This window comes from Rhinolophus sinicus, chromosome 7 (genome assembly GCF_057876585.1).
Source record: "Rhinolophus sinicus isolate RSI-liver-muscle chromosome 7, RSI-T2T, whole genome shotgun sequence".
In the NCBI taxonomy this organism is placed as follows: Eukaryota; Metazoa; Chordata; class Mammalia; order Chiroptera; family Rhinolophidae; genus Rhinolophus; species Rhinolophus sinicus.
Window position 1 is genome coordinate 48,945,303 of NC_142507.1, and position 20,103 is coordinate 48,965,405.

At 41.2% G+C, this 20,103-nt stretch overlaps 1 protein-coding gene across 4 annotated transcripts in view; it reads right to left on the reverse strand.

The window, feature by feature from the left end:
* Positions 1-20,103, reverse strand: part of SPAG17 (sperm associated antigen 17) — a 163,016-nt gene that overhangs the window by 101,257 nt on the left and 41,656 nt on the right. For all 4 annotated transcript variants that reach the window (XR_016021765.1, XM_088799522.1, XM_088799521.1 and 1 more), the window contains exons 4-7: positions 12,415-12,546; positions 4,051-4,234; positions 2,504-2,698; positions 559-740 (exon numbers count right to left, since the gene is read on the reverse strand). Coding sequence is in view for 3 of the 4 variants with exons in the window: in XM_088799522.1 (XP_088655648.1) it covers positions 559-740; positions 2,504-2,698; positions 4,051-4,234; positions 12,415-12,546 (693 nt within the window). In the remaining variant the exon portion in view is untranslated. The remainder of the gene's footprint in view (positions 1-558; positions 741-2,503; positions 2,699-4,050; positions 4,235-12,414; positions 12,547-20,103) is intronic.

Genomic DNA, 20,103 nt, shown 5'->3' on the forward strand with positions numbered 1-20,103 from the left:
CTTCCCTCTTGCAAGCACCTCAACGGCAGGGCCCACAAATGCGCTCAGGAAATGCCCGCTGGTGGTTGGGCGGCCATCAAGCCATCCTGCTAGGACAGACCTCTTTGGCCAAATGTATTAAAAATACAATTGTAGCAATAAAAGCAAGGGCCTAGAAGAAATGTTTAGAATTGATACATAAAAAAAGGAAGACAATGTAATTTGACAAACTGTAAGATTTACTGGTTTTACAATTAATGTATGTTGAGACTCTACTGCCTAGAACATTGTTAAGCTATGAAATAAGGCCACATGTCACCAAATAAAATAATGCTCACCCTTCATCTTCACCTACATCTTATTCTTTGTCATTAATTCATGCACGGAAAGCTCCAGAATCAGGCTGTAACCATTACTGGGCATTCAGGGGTATCATTGCCTTGGAGATAAAGGGAGCCCAACACAAAAACTTACCTACAGTCTGTGATCAATAAACATTGGTGGAATGAATGGATGGGGTAAATGGAAGCACAGCACGACATGTTCAGACCACTCACTCTCATCATGGCGTGTACTAACCAGCAACTCGCTGTCTGACCAATCGGAAGGGAAGTTACGTGCTTTGACCACGTATTCAAGCCGAGCAACATCAAAGAGATTTGTTGCAGGTTTCTCATTATTCAGGATGGGTTCCAAGTACTTCCAGAAAACGTCAAGTTCTTTTATGGCATTCTCTTTCTTCAGTTTTTCGGCTTCTATATCTAATAATAGAAACATGCTTATACTATAAAATGAGTGCTGAACTTCTTCCCAATTTAAGTGGACATGGTGAGTCATATGCATTGCAAGATGTCTTACGCAGCACCAGAAAATACAAATAAAGAAGTGTAATTGTGAGATTTTAGACCTGACTATACAATTATGAAATCAGAGGATTTTACTTCTGAAATTGGTATTAAAAACGCATGTATCCCATCCCCTTCATTTCACAGTGGAGGCCCAGAAAGATTATGGCAAGGTCACATATTCTGGGAGGTAAATATGTACAATAGTTCCATCACTCTTAGATTGCTGTCTACATAAGTGGCAGTTTTTCTGCCCCATCGGTTTTTCACCATCTTAGTGTCTGCCTGCTGCATAGCTGATTAGAAATGCAGTTGACATGGCAGAAAGACAACTTCTCACATGGCTAAAAACAGGCTGCATCAATGATTTATGCTTCAGTTAACTTCTGGTCACATTAAAATAGCTACTGGCTTCTCTAGGAATTTGTGCTCTGACCGGTAAATAAGGACAGTTTTCCATAAAGTTACACTTGAAATTTTGAAAGAGTTGTTTATTACAGCTATAACTAAACAGGTTCTACTACTCAGACCTCACTGCTCTGCTGTAAAGTCTGTTTTGCTATGATTTTATTTCTATATAGTAACATTTTTCATACAGAGACTCTGATGTGTATGCAGCATTTTTTCACTGGCTTCAACAGTAAGTTATTTAATGTTACAACTGTCCTTTCAGATAGAAGTATCTGGGTTTGAATCTCAGCTCTTACTTAACAGCTGCCTCTAGACTGAGAGTCCTTTTTGGTGAAACGGAAGTAAAACATACTTCCGAGGGTGGTTGTGGTTATGAATCAACACACAGAAGTCCCCAGCATCGAGGCTCGTCCCAGGGCAGGTCCCCAATACACGGCAGCTGATGTTATTATCAGTGGTAGCAATTTCTAACTTGGAACAGGAATTTTAAAAATGGAGTGTTATAGAAATTGGGCCGTGGTTGTGCAAGTTACAAAACACAGTACAAATGATAATATTCATAATATTCATATTACGCTACAAATGATAATATTCGTACATAACAATAAAGGTAACAGCCTATGGCAGACAGAGCTTGGACTACTCGGTCACACGGGCTTACACACCATGTCCCAGTTCTAGCCCCTACAGCACATGGTCGCATTTTGCTCCCTTCTCACAGAGGTAGTCTAGCCCAGTGCCCTTAGCTGATGACCTTGAAGATGGATGGTAGTGTGGTTGGGACTGCACCCCACAACTGCCTAGTTGAATGCCCGGAAGGTAAGGCGCCTGCCTTCTCTGATTCATTACAATAAGCCAGGAGCAAAGCAGAGCAAGAATCCAGGGTTCGGATGTCCCTTGGGCCATCGGGTGACTGTGGCTTCTGGAAAAACAGATCATCTACCGTTGACTCACCCATGCCCTGCGTTAGGTAAAAGTTACAGATTACATGTTTCTGAGAAATGGAGTTAGGTAATCACGTCTTCTGACCAGCAGTCTATATATATCCTCTGTGGCTACGTGGGGACATGAACACAGAATATGATTCTAATTTACAAAATTTACAACACCTGGCGGGGCCAAGCAGAATAAATAGCGAATCAAAGTCTCGAAAGGATTTACGAATGGACGTATTGCATGACCATGTTTTGGCCCGCGAGTTGTATTTGTACTTTAAGGACAGTGGGTGACACTGAAGGAGCCAGGAAGGTGGGTAGCAGACGGCATACCTTCGGGCTGAAGGAAAAGTTCCTGCTGCTGGCTGACTGCTGCCAGGTGCGTCTGCAGAGGTTCATAGTTCTCGGAAGCGATTTTAATCACACTGCCGATGGGAATGCCGAGCTCGGTCATGATGGCCAAGAGCTGAGGATGGGTGAAGCCCACGACTATAATGTAATGTTGGTCACCGTCATCTGGTTCATCGTCTGTTGGAAACACCGCAAAGCAGAGCAGCGTCATTTTCAAAGAGAACAGGTTGCATGAGCCGGGCCAAGGGCTGTACACACTACACATGCGTTTACCATCCCTCGGGCTTGCCAAGAGCAGTCCCGTGGGCTGGGCTGCAGGCATCTTGACTGGGTTTCATTACTGCCCTTCCAGGGAGAAGGCTGCGGCCATTTTACAAAATCTTAAATCACTGTTGCAAATGAGACACAAGGGTAATAGGGGGACAAGCATACATACATGGGGTCTGTGGTCATGGAAAAGGTGCGTTTGGTTTCTTTTTTTCTTTTCAAGTCACGCTGTAATTTTTTTTTTCCCTGCTTCCCATCTCTTTTGAGCAACATCTGGCTTTACTCTTGAATTACGAGTAGCTGCTGCTTTGTGGTATTTTATAAGTACAGGTGTTTACAGGAGAGGGAAATAGTGAACATAGACATGCTCCCCACCTAAGTATTCTGTGTATTTATGTCAATAGGGTGTGAATGCTGAGCATGGTCAGGTAGCAACTATGGAGAGTAGATGGTACACGAAAACACTCCACCCCACCAAACCCCTCTAAGGTCAACTTAAAAACAGTGTAACAGATGCACACACTTCTGCTTCTCAAGGAGTGATTTTTCTGCTATCATTAAACAAATCAGTATTGGTATTGCCCATGGACTCCGTATCAATCCTTGCCTCTAATCCTAGTGTATTTATTAAGAGCAGAGATATACAGGGGAGTCAAATTGGTAGAGGACGTGAAGCTTCGCCATCTCCTTTAAATACCATGCCAATAATAACAGGCGGCCCCATTTGGGTTCGTGGGAAGGTGGCCACGAATTACTCCTCGCTGCCTAATTGGAATCTTTTTTATATCGATAATCTAACATGAAAGAAAATTCCAGCTGCTCTAAGACAAATGGGGGGTGGGGGAAGCTGAAGCCAGGAAGCTACGTGCTCTGCAGGAGCACCAAACTAACTGAATTTCACCCATGACAATCATCCCTTTTTACTTGATCTTATCGTTATGTCTGACTTTTTAAAAGGTTTCCCACAAGACAGTAAGCTCCTTGGTGGCACAACAGGCTCATTGTTCCATCCTTTATTTGCACTATGTAAATGTGGCCACCGCAAGACACGTGCTAAATAAATATCTGCTGAAAACATAAACGAATTGCAAATGGAAATAGTTTTCGATTAGGGTGCCGTGGGTAGTATGTGATTTCTGGTTTTATAAAGAGTGAAAAGGCTGGGGAAGATTAAGCACAGTTATTAGAATGATTTCTCAAGTTACTTTGCAAGTGAGGAGGCAAGAGGTGACAGGTGACCACAGAAGGGGCATCGTACTGACCAATGTAGAGTCTGGCGCCGTCTTCCTCTCCCCTCCGCTTCAGCTGCGTGGTCTTCTTCACCGTGTTGCTCACCTCGGGCGGGTCCTTTCCCTTTCCTTTGGCCACTTTGGCATTCGGGGCCTTCTCCTTGGGAGATTTTGTTTTCCCTTTCTCCTTTTCTATCTTAAATCTGTCTTCTATCTCCTGCAAAGAGAGAACACTTTTTTCTCCGAATCATTCTGTGAGCAAGCAGTGGCTTGTGTACTGTCAGATGGAGTCACTGCTTACTCCATTCGATTGCTTGTCGACTCGTTTGCTCATTATTCAAGCCATTTTTCATTCCCATAGCAAGGTCGGACTTCGTAGAGTGGAGAAAAAGCATCTTTTAAACTAATTTCCATTAACTCTGAAATGATCAATATTTACCTCTCTTCTTTCATAAAAATATTTTTAAGATACGTATAAATCTTGATTCACTTCTTTAAATAACTTTTTTTAATTATAAAAATAATCATTATTGAAAATTTGGAAAAACAAACAAACCACCACACAAAACGTACAAAAATCCCCATAATTCCACCATCCAGAGACAATTATTGCAAATTAGGGTAACGCATCATTTTTAGAGAATTGTTATTGTTCTCTCTATACATTTAATGTTCTGCGTTTTCTATTTAATGATGATGGATCCCTAATTGTTAGAATTTCAAGAAGTATTATGTTGTAAAGAATTTCCCAGGTAGAGCAGCTAAATATGGCCTCCCGGGGGCAGAGATACACTACGGTAGAAAACAGAACCAAAAGGAAGCGCCTGGGTTTGCCCACGAGCCAGGTCTAGGCAGAGAAGTCCTTGGCAGATTTCTGAACATGTTCTTGGTCTCCCCTTATTCTTTCCCGCCTGGTTCCTTCTGCTCTCCCATGGCTGACTCTGGTGGTCCACCTGCTTTTCTGTTCCTCACTCCTTCCCACCCTCCATAGCTGAGCTGAACCCGGACAGTCTCTTTCTCTGTTTCTACGCAATGATTGACTGCTTGGCCCCTGGAATCCTACTTTGGTCCAAAGGTACAGCATCCTTTTCTACCAAGCCATAATCACAAAAACACACACACACAAAACAAACCAAAAAAAACTATCTTCTTCCCTTTTCCTCTATTCTCTTACTTTCTGAATAAGCCCCTCCCCCCATGGGTTTATGTCTTGGGACTTGGTGGTGGGAGGGGGGGCGAAATGAATCTGGTAAGTTGAGCATTCAGCAAAGCTGGCCCCCTCCTAAATCCTAAACTAGAAGTTGTTTACTTCTAGTGTGGCCTTTCTTACTTCTGGATAAGATGGCACGTATGTTCCCATTCTAGGGTCATCTGCTCACAACTTGAAGAACTCCCAGGTAACTCTTGCTGATTCAAGACAAAAATTTAGGAGGGGTGTATCCAAAAGGCCCCTCTTTCCACCATGTTTGGGCAACACGTGTTCCCCAGCTTCTGAAGGAAGAGTCAAATTCATTACAGAGTGCATTTTATTGAAAATGCAGTGTGTACAAAAAGCATCTGGATGCCTCCTACAATGGTGAGAAGGCTTTGGAAAGGCACAGAGATTTCTTAACCAGCTAAGCTACACAGCTTATGTGGTGGGGCTTTTGTCTTAGCAACAACTAAAAAAAAGTCTTAGTATTTCACATACTCAGTTGAGTATCAAGTGACACATACCTAGAATCCTTAATCTTGTTATTGTCACTTTTTAAAGGGAAAACTACAAATTCTCCCTCTCTGTAACAGGGCAGCCTCGTTATCTGATACTTCAAATATCTTAGATTGTCTTTTATTTCTAAGTGACTCCTTGCTGTCAAAATTCAAATACCTTGAAATATCTTCAAATACCTTAACAGGTATTCCTTGTTATTCCTCACAATGACACGGAGGAGAAAGTCAGTGGGACAAACGGTAAAAAGCGATACTTCATCTTCGAGTTAAAAGCACACCTACCTATTTGTGTATAACTCTGTGTTTCTTCTGTTCTATCATTAGGTTCCCACAACAATATTATTAAGCAAATAGATTAACATAACACGCTCAAGGAGGTTACGTGATTAAGTCACTCCATTATTACGTGGCTTATGAGAAACTAGGTCTGTTCTTCTGAGTGCTACTCCGGTTCTTTTCCAGATATCACTCTATCTCATGAATAACCTGCTCTACTGGTCACGGATGATGAGAGGATGGGCTGGAAGAAATGTATGGTGTTAAGTAAGTTTAAGAGACACGAGATTAAACAGTATTAAGCAGACTTATTTTCATGAAACTCCTCCATCTACAATAAGCTAATGCGCTATTAAATTCCCAAGATTTAACACAGTGATTTCCAGTTCATTTGACCAGGGGGCCATCTTGTTTTTTAAATAGAAACCAGGGTCTAAACTGTTCTAGAACCTACTTTGGAAACACAAAGTTATGGGAAGATTGTGGGTCCCCATTAATCCATTTCTATAAACCTATGCTAAGGAAATTATGTAAATTGGAGAATTCTATGCTATAAGTTGTTCATCACAATATTATGATGAAAAAATATGGAAACAACTGATATGTTCAACAATAGAGGGATGGTTAAGAAAATTATGGTCATCAATAGAACATCACGTAACTAATAAATTAATAGATATGGATGTTGTAGTAATGAGTAAAAGTTATGATATATTTTAATTGAAAAAAATCTGGTTAACCTTTACACATTAATTGATTTCAAGTTTGTTCTCCAAAATGTGTCAAAAATCCACAGAAAATAATTCTAGTATCTATATTTTTAAGAAAATACAGTTAAGGCGCTACATTTTATTAAAATAAATGATTCTTTTAAAGTATAGAAATTTCCTATTATTCATTCTTGAAAAACACAAAATATAGAAAAATGGACATCTGCTTTCCTAAACTTCCTTTCAGGAACACTGAGCTCATGGGATAAAGTCGAACACCGCAGTTAGTGGCATGGAAATATCATTTGACTATAGACGAACGTCGTAGTGAAAATGTTAAAAAAAACTTTACAATGCTTACAGCTATGTAAATCCACAAAAGAAACAAATCCACAGAAAGAGAAAAGGAACATACCAAATTGCTAACGTTAATTGTCATAAGGTTAGCGCGGTATGAACATTTTGTTTTTCCTTTTCAATATTTTATATTTATTCTTTCCTCTCTGTTCTCCTACCTGCTTCCCTGTCAAATAGAAAATAGAATGCATGGGGTTCAGAGGATTGCTTTTCCAGAGAGCTGCTGTGGTGTAGAAAACGTAAGCCTAGGAATGTATTAGGTTCACTTGACCAAATGATGCAATCTTTAGAACCCTGCAGAATATCCTGGGGGGGGGGGGGGGGGGGCACACTGCCATCTTCACGGTGCAAATTCCTAATCCACAGAATCAACGCAGCCATATCTTGGTGTGGTGCCGGTCAGGGGGTGGGTCTATATCTATCTCTTGTCTGTCTCCTGCAGGATCCTATGTGGTTCAGAGGCCTGAGCACTGCTATCAAACCATAATACCCCGGAGGGAAGACAGAAGCACAAGGATGTTTGGAATAAGCTCAGGAAGTCTAGTTCTAAGGATTTCCCCAGAAACCAGGTCATTTCTGGGCAGGAGGGCAAGGCTAGAAATGAGTCAGGATTTCCTTGGGAACTAACTGGTGGTTGGTTAGCTCACTGGTGGTTGGTTAAATATAGCTGTCCCCATATTTAAGCTCAGGATTTTGTACGCCACATATTTAGTGAAACCAGATACATGGCTGTTGGGAGATCACTGGGCACAGCTTTTACTCTTACAGGAGAACATCTTTGGGCAGGCGCTCTATTGATTGTGAGCCAAGAGCGCCATTTTGAATAATTATTAAGTATGTACAGTGGTTAAGAACATGGTCGTTAGGGTCTGATAGTTTTGGATTTGAATCCAACCTCCACCTCTGAGTAGCTCTTTAGCCTTGGGAAAGTTCCTTTTCACAACCTTAGTTTCCCCATCTGTAAATTGGGAATAATACTCTGTACTTAGTGAAGTTATTTAAAAGATTAAATGATATAACATGTGTAAAGAGCTTAGTATAATGCCAATCAGTCAATAACGGCAGCTATTTATTATTATTAGCTGCTGGAACTATAGCTATTTGTATTTAAAAACACTGCCCAATTTTAAAGACGTGTGTTTCTGTACATTTTTTCTGAAGTCTGTAAAAAGTTTTCATCAATTGAAAGTATCCCCATTAGGAAAGCACTATTTTATTTTACAGATTTGCCAGGCAGGGAGTCATTTATTATTTACCCTGAACTGTTGAATTTTATAGTTCATTAGATCCAACAGTCTTCTTGGTAGTACTCTTATTTCGATAATCCAGCCTCAAAGCATTCTATCCAGTTAGTGAGGCAAGTTATTCCTTTCCTGCAACCACACGGGTCCCTCTAACTGAGTTCCTCTTTTCCTCTGTTTGATTTCTTAAAATAGTTTCTGAAGATTTTAACCACAACTGAATCAAAACTAACCAGCCTGTAATTTCCTGGTATGTCCCTATGGCCTTTCTTTTAAAACAAAACTCACACACAAAATGGCATGACATTGGCTGGAGTCCAGTGTTTCGGGGTTTCAACTGGAGTAAGCTGGAAAATGTCTGTGAAAATTCCCCTCGCTTCTCTCCGCTGCCCCTTTGGAGCAGCCTCTGGCATCATCAGAGAATGTTCTCTGTGGTATCATCACGATGTCTTACCAAATTCAGGGTGCTTTTAATTTTGACTATATTAATATATTGTATATTAATATAGAATTAAACTATATTAATTCTCAATGTAGTTTAAGTATTTTGATTAACAATGAAGTGTTGAGTTGTTTTAAGAAAAGTTTAGCAATACCATCTCTCCATAGTTCTTTAATGCATAGCTTCTTCTCCTCAATTCTAGAACATCGGAAAATAAGACAACGTGTACTAAGTATATAAGCCAGAAAGAGAAAAAACTGTTCTGCTATTATGTAAAAGAGATGATAAAAATACCCAAGAAAACATGGACTGGTTATTTGAATTCACAAATTAGAAGCACAATTAGAATATAGTTACAGCTTTCCCTAAAAATCTATTCAAATGTTCTACACTCGATCAAGTCAGAGGCACAGAAAACTTTTTAGCTTGACTGAGTCTTTAAATTGTTAATTTTCTGTATTATAGCCATTTTTCATTTTTTATGACTAAAATGTTTTCTTTTAGTTGAATTCTCAATATAGTTTAAATATTTTGATTAACAATGAAGTGTTAGTTTTAAATAAATGTTTATAATTAATATATAACATGAAAGTTGGGAGTTAAAAAGAAGTAAAAATGTGAATACTCCAATATTCAGAAATGACTAAATTCAGGGATTAGACTAGAAACCAAGCTATTTATTTTAAAATTATAATGAACATTATGAAAATATATGCGCCCACTACAAATATTTGTTTCAATAAATATCTGCTAACTAATTAACAACATATCAATACTGAGGAACTGAAAATGCAGAACAAATGTGGAGATGATGTGTGTAAGGAAAATTTGTTTCTAAACAAAACACTCTCTTACTCAGACTTTAAGATATAATAAAATCTAATTTGGGATTAATTGCATGAAAGAGTCATATTCAGAAGTTCTGAAATGCTAAAATATATTTATAAAAATACAGTATATTTTCTTTATGAGATGCATATTTGGAAGTAATCGATAAGGTATTTCCAAATAGATAAAGTTTTCAAATATATTCAATTATTTGCAATTAGAGGCAGGCGTTTGCCTTGCAGAAATTCACACGCTAAAGGCTTCAAAACTGTTCTAAGAGATATCTTCCCTTGTATTATTTTTTATATTAATTAGCCAGCATACTTTCTTCACGGTCAAAGCTAATGCAGTGTTAAACACAGCCCAGACTGAAGTGTTATAAATTGTTAAAAATAGTGGAATCTTAAAAATGACATTTTTAGTGTATTTGGCAATTGGAACTGAAGTTTTGATTAAAATGGGATCAAATATATAGTGACACATTATATTTGTTTCATTGGGGGAAAAGAACAGGGTCTGAATTATATTAATTTTTGTCCACACTTTCTCCCTAGTATTTTCTACAATTACTGCTATAGATATTTTTTTAAGTATTCATTTTTTAAAAATACAGTTCAGAAAATTCAATATAGAAGATACAGAACATTCTGTGTTGCACTGATGTCAGCAATATAATTAGCATTTGAAAGAAAACATCTACCTAGATTTCGTGTTAATATTAAAAAGCTGAAGAGACAGTCACTCCCCTTGTAGAATCCTTACCCTGGATTCAGGAAAGAGAAGGAAACTGGGTCAAGTCCTCTTTTCTTTTTTTCATTTTCTAATCCACAGCCTGGTGTCAGTTTTACAAACTTTATACTTATTTTGCTTTTTGCTAAACTGCCTGACTGACACGCATTAACCTCAATTGTTCCAGCTGACCTGTTGGGCAGTGTTGTAGAAACGAATGTAGATTATATCATCCCACAAACAACTCCCTAATCTTGCCTTTATCAAGAGTATTTTCTGGAACATACTCCATTCCAATCAGGTTTCATCACTTACTCATACGGTCGCAACACAGCTATTTGGGGCTGGTGTTTTGGTAACCCAATCTAATGGAGATATCAAATTAGATTATGTAATTGTTGGCTCCTAATTGCACACAGCGTTCTCTTATGCATCTATTAATTTTATGTATATATACACAAATTTATAAATAAAAACGTCAAATATATATGTAAATGTAAAATTCAAGCCGCAATTCCTTAGGACTCTTGAATTTTCAACAAATAAATTAAGATTATTTCCATATCTTCAGAATCTCATAACTGTGTTATTATAGTTCACATTTCAAAGAAATGCTGAGCAAAATAACAGTGCAGAAATATTTTTATATTATTGCGAGCTTTAAAAACATTTTCCGGAGCTTCCAGGATATTCCACTTATTGTCATTTAAAACTTGTTAACTGAAACCTGAAATCCTATTACAAACAATTCCTGACTAATACTGGTTGGCAAATAAAGTGAACAGACACCCTAGCCTGTTGGGTGTATTTGTAGGTGCTGTGAGAAAGCAGCTAGAGAAGGTGCAGGAATTTTCACAGGCCTCCAAGTCCACTTTTTACAATTCCAATCCCCACGTGACACTGGAATTTAAAAAGGCAAGAAAAGATGTTTCTATAGTTTCAGATTTTCCAGTTTTTCTTCTGCCAAGTCTTAATGTCCCTGAGTATTTCTTAAGGTACAAATCTGCTGTACACGATGTAAAGAGCTTCAATAGATGGAAAGAAAACTGTATCACGGACTGTTCATATGAGTAGAATTTTCCTGGGGACAATATGTGCCACCCTAATAAAATGCTACACGGGAAATCTTTTTGAAAACCATAAAGCCCACTATTATGAATATAAGGTGGCATTATTATTTTGTTCTACTAATATTCTGTCAAGAGACCAATGCAAATAGGAACCCCAGATTTTGGCTCCTGCAAAGGTGAAGAAGATATTATTGGAACATGTTCACTTTTCTCCTTCTTTGTCTATGAACTGATTTTACCTCTTCCACTTAGGGGCATCAAGAAACGACTTACATGTGAATCCATGTCAAACATACATGTGCACGCGTGCACACATTACACGTGCATACAGGAGCCACTTGACCTTCCAAATATAGTTCAGCATGATTTGGAAATGACGGAAAACGTCTCTTATTTCGAGTAATGATAATAGCAAATGGATTTGGACCTGGCATCACGTTGCTAAAAGTTTTAAAATATTTTCTCAGATGAAAATATGAATCTTTGGAAGATTTATTTCTGTAGGCAAATTCAATGAAAAATCTACATGTGAAGAAATAATCAGACGTACAATATGGGCGTCGAAGTGATGGACTGCTGCTGAAATAGTCAGGTTATTATGATGGCGCAGATGTGGCCTATTATTTTAACAGGCGCTCCTATCAAATATCCTATCAAGTATTTTAAATAGTTAGACCCTGACTTTGCAGAGTTTATTCAGCTTTTTATATTCACTTCTCCTGACTCGCTGTCTCTCCTGGGTTCCCTTCTTTGTTTCTAGTACATAAATAGACCAGTTGATTGTTACACAAACGTCAGGCACAAGCCCTGGATACTGTCAGAATTCTGCATAAGGCAACTTATGTTTAATGGGAGTGCCTTTGAGAAAATGTAGTTTCTCCAACACATCTTTGGATAGCCTTTTCCCTAAGAAGTTGAGACAACAGCTAAATACGGCATTGGTAGGCTTACGAAGAGAGAAAGTGTCCCTCAAGAAACCTGGTCCTTCTCATCCAGGGCTTGCGGGCTTGTGAACACCCACCATTGTACAGTACCTTCTTTTCGTTTTCCCGTCGCTGTTGGTCCTTCAGTTTAATCTGGAGGAGTTGAAATTTCAAGAGTTTCCCTATCAGTGGTAAGGTTAACTTCTCTCCACTGTCCATAATTGCTTTTGCTGCCGTTAACACCTATGAAGAAATGCAATTATTAGAAAGGTGGCATTTTAGAAATTTTGGCACCGTCTGTCAGTGATGAAAAGATGAAATGGTATTCTGGTTTCGTAATATTTGTCTTACTGCAAAGGGGCCTCATGGCTGGCTAAAAATATTAAGGGAAAATGCCCCGATGCCATAGAGAGGGGTATTTATCATCTACTCTAAATTAACTGGGTTGCCTGAAAATTAACTTCTGTTCCTAATAAGACAGGGGGTGCTTCCCACAATGGTGCTAGACTCAAACTCTCCAAAACAGGTAGAAGAACGACAGGCAGGGATCCTCGGCAGGACGACCGATAGGTCAGTTTCACGCTACACTATTGTTTGGCACGGCATAGAGTCCGAACTGGCCAACTTTGACTTATTAGTACATTGTAAATTAAATAGGGTTTTATCCGAATGGAAATGGCTATGGTGACAGTCACTTATTTCTTGGTGACCAAATCTAAATGAAAGATAAAAGATGCTTGACACAGAGGCACCCCATGGACGCTGCACCCCTCCCCACCTTGCAATTTAATGTTGATCCTGTTGGTATGCAGCCTAATTGGGGTGAAATAAGGTTATTGAGTTTTCTTTGGGTGACGACAGCCACCAGGAACATACAGCTGTATTGTCCAGATGTGTGGCACTCACAGCCTGTTTTACGGCTCTGCTTTTTACAGCTTGTTTCCCCTAAATTTCACACAACTCTCTAACATCTGGGCCCTTTTCCTTGGAGCCCTATAACCACTTTATTTACTGCAAAAAAAATAACATCACGTAAAATATACCATAAAAAGTTGTTATGTGTTTCTCTTTATTCATGTTGCCCCCCTAATAAAGTTCACCTCTGGCGGAAGCACTGTCACAAAAGTAATCTAGTCGAAGTATTTTTTTTGACTTTTGTTTTTAAGCAAGCATCAGATTTATTTATAACCCTGGGATGAATTAGGTGTTACTAAAATGTTCTGACATGTTGCTTTTCTCCCCCCTTGGAGCAATTACTCCTCCGGGGCGCATATGGTGTCAATTTCGGGCCCTCTGTCCCAGACAATGACGGCGCACACGGCCTCTCATCAGGCTGCGTCTTGTCTGAGGCTCATACCAGCTCTCGGGCAGGGCTTTCCTGACCGATCGGGTTCCTTCTGACTTTCCACTTGGCCCAGGCTAACAGCTGAAAGACAGGGAGATGGCGATTTTGCTTCTCACTGCGGAGGCCCTGTGGATTATCATACGCCAGAATGTAACTGGACCTCTTAGAGACCACATCGGGGTTTCCTGCATTGCATCGCGGGAGGGGAAAGCCAGGAAAAGGACTCCTTTAAAGCTGCCGTTTCTGACAGGCAAAAGAACAAGTGTCAGAAAGCTTTGTGTGGGTCTCAGCAAACAGCCTCCATGAGACAGGGCTCCCTGCTTTTCACAGTGGTTCTCCTGCTAACACGGTTTAGGGAAAGCGACACGATGGCTGGGATTTCTGGGAGAAGGAAAGTAGAAAGGTACACCTGCAGAACCTCAACGCTGAATAGTGACCAGATTCAAGAGGGAAGAGAATCCTAAGGGATTGAATGGTCATGCGTTTACTGTAAAATGAAAGCTGTCTGATGGGGTCCAGCCCCAATCCGATGTATTTGGTTTGAAATGGCATTTCTGAATACCAGCTAACCAGTGTGTGACATCTGGTTCAAAATACACAAATTTGGGTTTTTAAAGCTCACAACGGTCTAGTATGGGGTGTTCCCATGATACAAATATAATGACAGTGTTGAGGAGAAGTCAACACTGGAATGGGTTACCCAAGCGTGGTGTGGAGTCTCTTTTCCTGATGACCTGTGAAAACAGGATATTTACCTACGTCTGGGGTGGTTTAGGTGAAGCTGTTTGGCGTCACGGTGATGGATGGGATGTCTCGGGAGTTGCTTTCTCTCCCAGTGTCTCTATGCGTCTGTGAATGTTACCTCACTGTGTTAAAATGTACTCAAAGCACAACAAAATGTCCTGAGAGAAAGGGATTTTGCCAGCTATCAGTTATTTCTGGTGCATCTAAAACTGTGTGTAGAGAACTGGGTTTTCCAACAAAAATCAGGTGTGGCATCAAAGTGGCAATGACATCCTGCTACGAAATAGGGAGATGAGTGATGAGGAGTGTCACGGGAATAGCTGGGCAGCCGTGTTCTCATGACACATGGACACACAGGGAGTGAGGGCAGTGGCAGCAGGACACGGCAGCCTGAAGAGGCTGGTGTACGCTCCAACTCCCGGGGCAGCCCAGGGCGACCCCCGGGGGGCGGCCTCCATCAGGGCACGTGGCCCCATCAGCAAGGGCAGAAGTCGGGTTGCGCGGAGGAAATGTGACTCCCACATGTGCCATTTTCTTTCTGTGCTTCCCCCGAAGGGATGATGGTGGGAATCTTTGGGTTAATTAATGAAAATGAAAGTCTCTGCTGAACTCAAAATCGGAGGCTGAAAATTTTATGGTATGTGCGCCATCCCCAGAAGAGGCAGAAGAAGAAAGATGTTTACAAATTAATTTCTGCTGACAATTCTTTCTTCTCACACTCCATCATTCACAAGTCCACCTTCTCAGGAGCCAGTCGTTTGGTCTCAGAGAAAACAAAAAAAATGCTTAGAGGACTTCCGTTTGAAGCATACGTCTTTGTGGGAACAAAACAAACAAACAAACAAACAAAAAACTGCAGAAGTGACAAAATTTAAGAGGAAATGCAACTTTTCATGTAACATTCAGAAAGGCCTCCCCTGCCTTGCCTGACTTGTACTGAAAGAACAATTAAACCTTCAAACCTCTAGCATCGTCAAGGTTACTTCTCCAGTATCTAGTCAACGTGTATGTGTGTCTCTGCGTCTGTGTGTCTCTGCGTCTGTGTGTCTCTGCGTGTCTGTGTGTCTGAGTGCGTGAGTATGCATGCACGCACACACACACACACACACACACACACACACACACACACACTCTGGGAGGCCAGCTGACGAGGGCTGGAGGTGTTGGGAGGAGAAGGGATACAAGAGCAAATGGCAGCAGTGAGCTGTCAAGAGTGGAGGGCCCGGTAAGTAGACAAAAACCCAACTAAAGTCTCCGCACAGACTTCTAGAACTAGGCAGAGAAACAGTCCTAAGTGGGTTAAAACCTGGGTATTCATCAAGCCAAAATACCAAATAAACGAGCCTGGCATGAGTCAGAAACTTAAAAAAAAAAATGAGTCTTATGGGCAAATGAGACTCATTAAAATGGAGACAAACGCTTGCCAGGCGAGGTCTGTATGTGTCTCCTGGACCTCGGGCTGGGGGAGTCCAGGCTGAGGTCCCAAACATGTTCTGTAGGAGGAAATTCAGCTTCAAAGAGTACAGCTGAGGCAGGAAGGCTTGTCTATATCTTATTGCATGAAGAAGATCTTGATGGTGATATCCTTTCTCAGCTAGAAAGTTTGTGATTCTGCGCATACTAAGAAATAAAAATATTTCCCTCTTTATCACTTACTTGGCTCGAAGACTTATGCCATATTTACTACCTGATGATCTGATCCAACACAAATATAGCAGACAAGCCAAACAGAATTCTTTCCTTGCCTGGGGGTGAGGCCACCCACGGACACTGCCGTCCCTTCCCCTCCTCCAGCCCTTCTCTCCGTGAGTCCCCCCTACATTCGCAGTAAGCACAGCAGCTGCCTGGACTAACACTTAGAATTACCCCACGACTGGAAACTCAGTGAGTGCTTGTGTGCAGGTGTGTGTATACATATACAAACACGTATGCATACATGCGCCTCTATGTATGCATATATATGATAGTTAGCTAACTAGGTAAATAGGTAGGTAGCCAGACAGGTAGCCAGACAGGTAGGTAGGTAGATGGATAGATGGGAGGAAAGGAGGAAGGAAGGAAGGAAGGAAGGAAGGAAGGAAGGAAGGAAGGAAGGAAGGAAGAAAGGAAGGGCTTCCATGAGGTCTGCTGCCTGCTTTCCCTGGTGTGATTGCAAGGAGGAAACTTGAATCACTGCTTAATTTGCTGCATGTTCCATCCAGGTGAGTTCTGAGGAAGGGTCAACATCTTGGTTCTGCATTTTTCTTGCCTGAAATAGGCAATGGGAAGGAGGTGATGGAGGAGAGGAAAAGGTGTGGTTGTGTTGGGGTAGAGAAGGGAGGGGTGATGGGAGAGGAATGGGCTAAAGAAGACTTTCCCTCCAGGTGCTCCAAATAGCCACCAGTTCTCCTAAAAATAATCGTTTGGTTTCAGGGCCTTCCCTGGAGGGCCATGTTGTTTGTAATATAGTAGCTGTAATAATGTACAAATTATGACTTCATATTTAACCCATTATTCTTGGGTCCAGGACTTAGGGTTGTTTGGATATGAGAAGACCTCAGAGAACAAGAGCAGAATCCCTTCCTTCCTCTCTTCCTCCCTCCCTTCCTTCCTCCTTCCCTTCATTTGGTGTCACATTCTTTGGGGCAACTCATTTCCTTAATATATGACTGATTAGGGAAAAGCAAATGCTTTCCCAACCCCCTCCACTAATTCCCTCTTTTCAGATGTAATCATTGTTAACTAATTCTTGTGTATCCTTCTGCAGTGTCCTATACATATATAAACATAAATATGTACGAGGTTGGACAATTAAGTTCACGAACTCATCCTAGAAAAAATGCTGTGTGAGCTGGTACATTATCATGATGCAAGAGCCATGAATTGTTGGCGAAAAGTTCAGGTCGTCTAACTTTTTCACGCAGCCTTTTCAGCACTTCCAAATAGTAAACCTGGTTAACTGCCCAGTTGGTACAAATTCATAATGAATAATCCCTCTGATATCAAAAAAGGTTAGCAACATCGTTGAAACAATTTCACGAACCTAATTGTCAGACCTTATAAACTGTGTGACCGTATGTGCCACCGTCAAAGTTCACTGCTGGGGTAGCGTCATTGTTTGCTTATGCATTCTGCTCTTATATTATATCTGCTTATACCATTAAAAAAATCACAGAAACGACTGCCCCAATGTGTGTGTGTGCGTATGTGTGTTAATGAAACTTTCACTGTTTACCGTGAAGGGCCATTTTAGATGAGCCTCATTCTGCATATTTGGTACAAAGGATGGACGAGCTAGGGATTTGCAAATGACTGAAGGACCGCTTACGTGGGGCTGTCCTCACCTGGAAAGACTGGTGCTGGGAATCGCAGCTCCTTTGGTGCAGGAGCTGATGAAGCAGCTGATGTAGCCGTAACCACCATGTGCAACAGACTGGAAAAGCACCAGCGCCTTCTAGGCCAGGCTTCTCTGGCGCCTTGGGCAAGCTGCTGAACCCCTTTAAACCTCAGCTTTCTGCTCTACAGCAGGGTTTCTCATCAGTGGCACTATTGACATTCTGAGCTAGGCAATTCTTTGTTGGAGGAGGTTTTCCAGTGCGTTATAGGGTGTTTCGTGCGTCCCTGGCTTCTTTCTACAGCTGTGTATAACCAGAGGTGTCTCCAGACAGCGCCGAATGTTCCCGGGGGGACAAAACTGTCCCTGGTTGAGAACCACTGCTCTACAGAAAGTGCACATGAGTAGTTCTGATCTCATTGGACTGCACTGAGAATTGAGTGGAAGAACATAAAATGACTCAGTGCCGTGAATGATACGTGCACGGTAGGTACATCCTCACTGAGATGAATGCCTGCTGTTCTTATCCTCACATCCAGGGCAGGACTGGAAATCCTGAAGGCCTTACAGCCCAGGTCAGGGGAAGGAGAAAAGGAATGGAGTGAAATGCACCTGGGCAGGCAGGACAGCACCCATGGCCTCTCCTTTCCTCTAACCCTTTCTCTACTCGAACAGGACAAGTCAGGGTCCATTTAGGGAGAGCAGAGATAAAAAGAGAAGGTGCGAAAATGTGTTTCGTTATGGCGCAGTGTATAATGGGGGGGGGGGGGAGGAGGAAGCGTGCTATTCTTAATTTCTTGTGAAATGTGAGATACAGGAGTTACATGAAGAGTGTTCTGCAACCCCACAGTCTGCCTTGCTGCTCCCTCCACCCTCTTTCCCCCCTTCATTCCTTCTGCATTGACTGAGGGTCAATTGTATCAGAGTCACTGCACTGCTCGGTCCCTTACATGTCTAGTCTACGCAATTGACATTCTTTAAGTAATGAATAATTTCCAATGAGGCATCATTGGAAAAACAGCTGGAAGAATAAGGGTAGCAGTGAGAGCAGGCGATGGAGACACAGAAAGGAGGGAAGAGAAAGACACATTTCCTCACACAGAGCAGAGGAAAAGAAAATAATCAAGCGGTATTAAGCCGTCTCTGCATAAGCTGAAAGGTGACTGCAGATACAGGCTCCACATAGATCAGACCGTCTGTCTAACGCAAATGGAACGCTCTGAAAGTGCTCAGACCACAGCCTGGTGAGAAGTCGGTAATGATGATAAATTTCCCGAGCAGGTGACTCCTAGATCATTTTCAGCTGTCCATAATTAAGCTGATACCCGTCTCTCGGCAATGTCAGGGCTGTAAAATAACTCCAGTCATTGGACCTCTTACATCTGTGCTGAGATGAAATAATATTTGGCGGTAACAAGGAGTCACTGAAACTAAATAAACAACCCCTTTCAAGACTACATAAAAGTCGGTAACATAATAACATTTGACAGGGATTAAGACCTCTTTGGGGCTGCAAGGAAGTTTCAGAAGCAACAATAACAAATACATGGAAGGTAGAACAGATCTATGTGCTAGCAGACATGTGTAATTTGAAATGTGATGAATTTCCCCAAGGAGAAGTGCATTTTGTGCACCTAACGTGCACGTGTCAAAAAAAGCACAGAAACACTTGTTGGGATTATTCTTCCAAGGAAGGAAAAACCAAAGCTTCCCTTTTCTCTTTTTGTTCGGGTTTTGGGTTTTGTGTACCTGCAAAATATATAAAGGTGCATGAGCTGAACGTGATAACGTATGGGAGAATGATACAGCACTTTCATTTCAGATGTGTTTTAGCTTTAGGTATGGATTGGCAACACGATTCTGGTATCATGGCAATTTTTTTTTTTAATTTTTTTTTTTAAGACCAAGCTCTTTTCCCGAAGTCATTCTTGCTTCTTTCAGCTGTAGTGAGCATTACAAGTGAACAACCCCACAACTTTTTTCAAAAGAGGAACAGTGTGGAGTGGGCTTCTGCTAATATCCTGCAATGAGGTAGATTCTTGGGAATGGCAACTCCAAGTTCAACGACATGTAACGAAACCAATTTTACCACAGGCTAATGGACACAAACGAGGCTTCAGTTCCCACGACATATTTCTGGTCACAAAAACACCACCAAACTTCTAAATAAAGACCCCAAAATACTTCTACTATTAAACACCAAAATAAATGGGAGCTCTACATACATTTACGGAAGACGAATAAAAACAAGTCAGATCATGATTTTCCAACCCGCTTATTCCAGTTCAGGGTAACAGGTGGGGCCCCACCCTGGATTGGCCACCCTTCTGTCCATTGGGGGGTGCACGTACACACACACCCCAGCTCACTCAGGCTGGGGCAATTTAGACACAGCAAT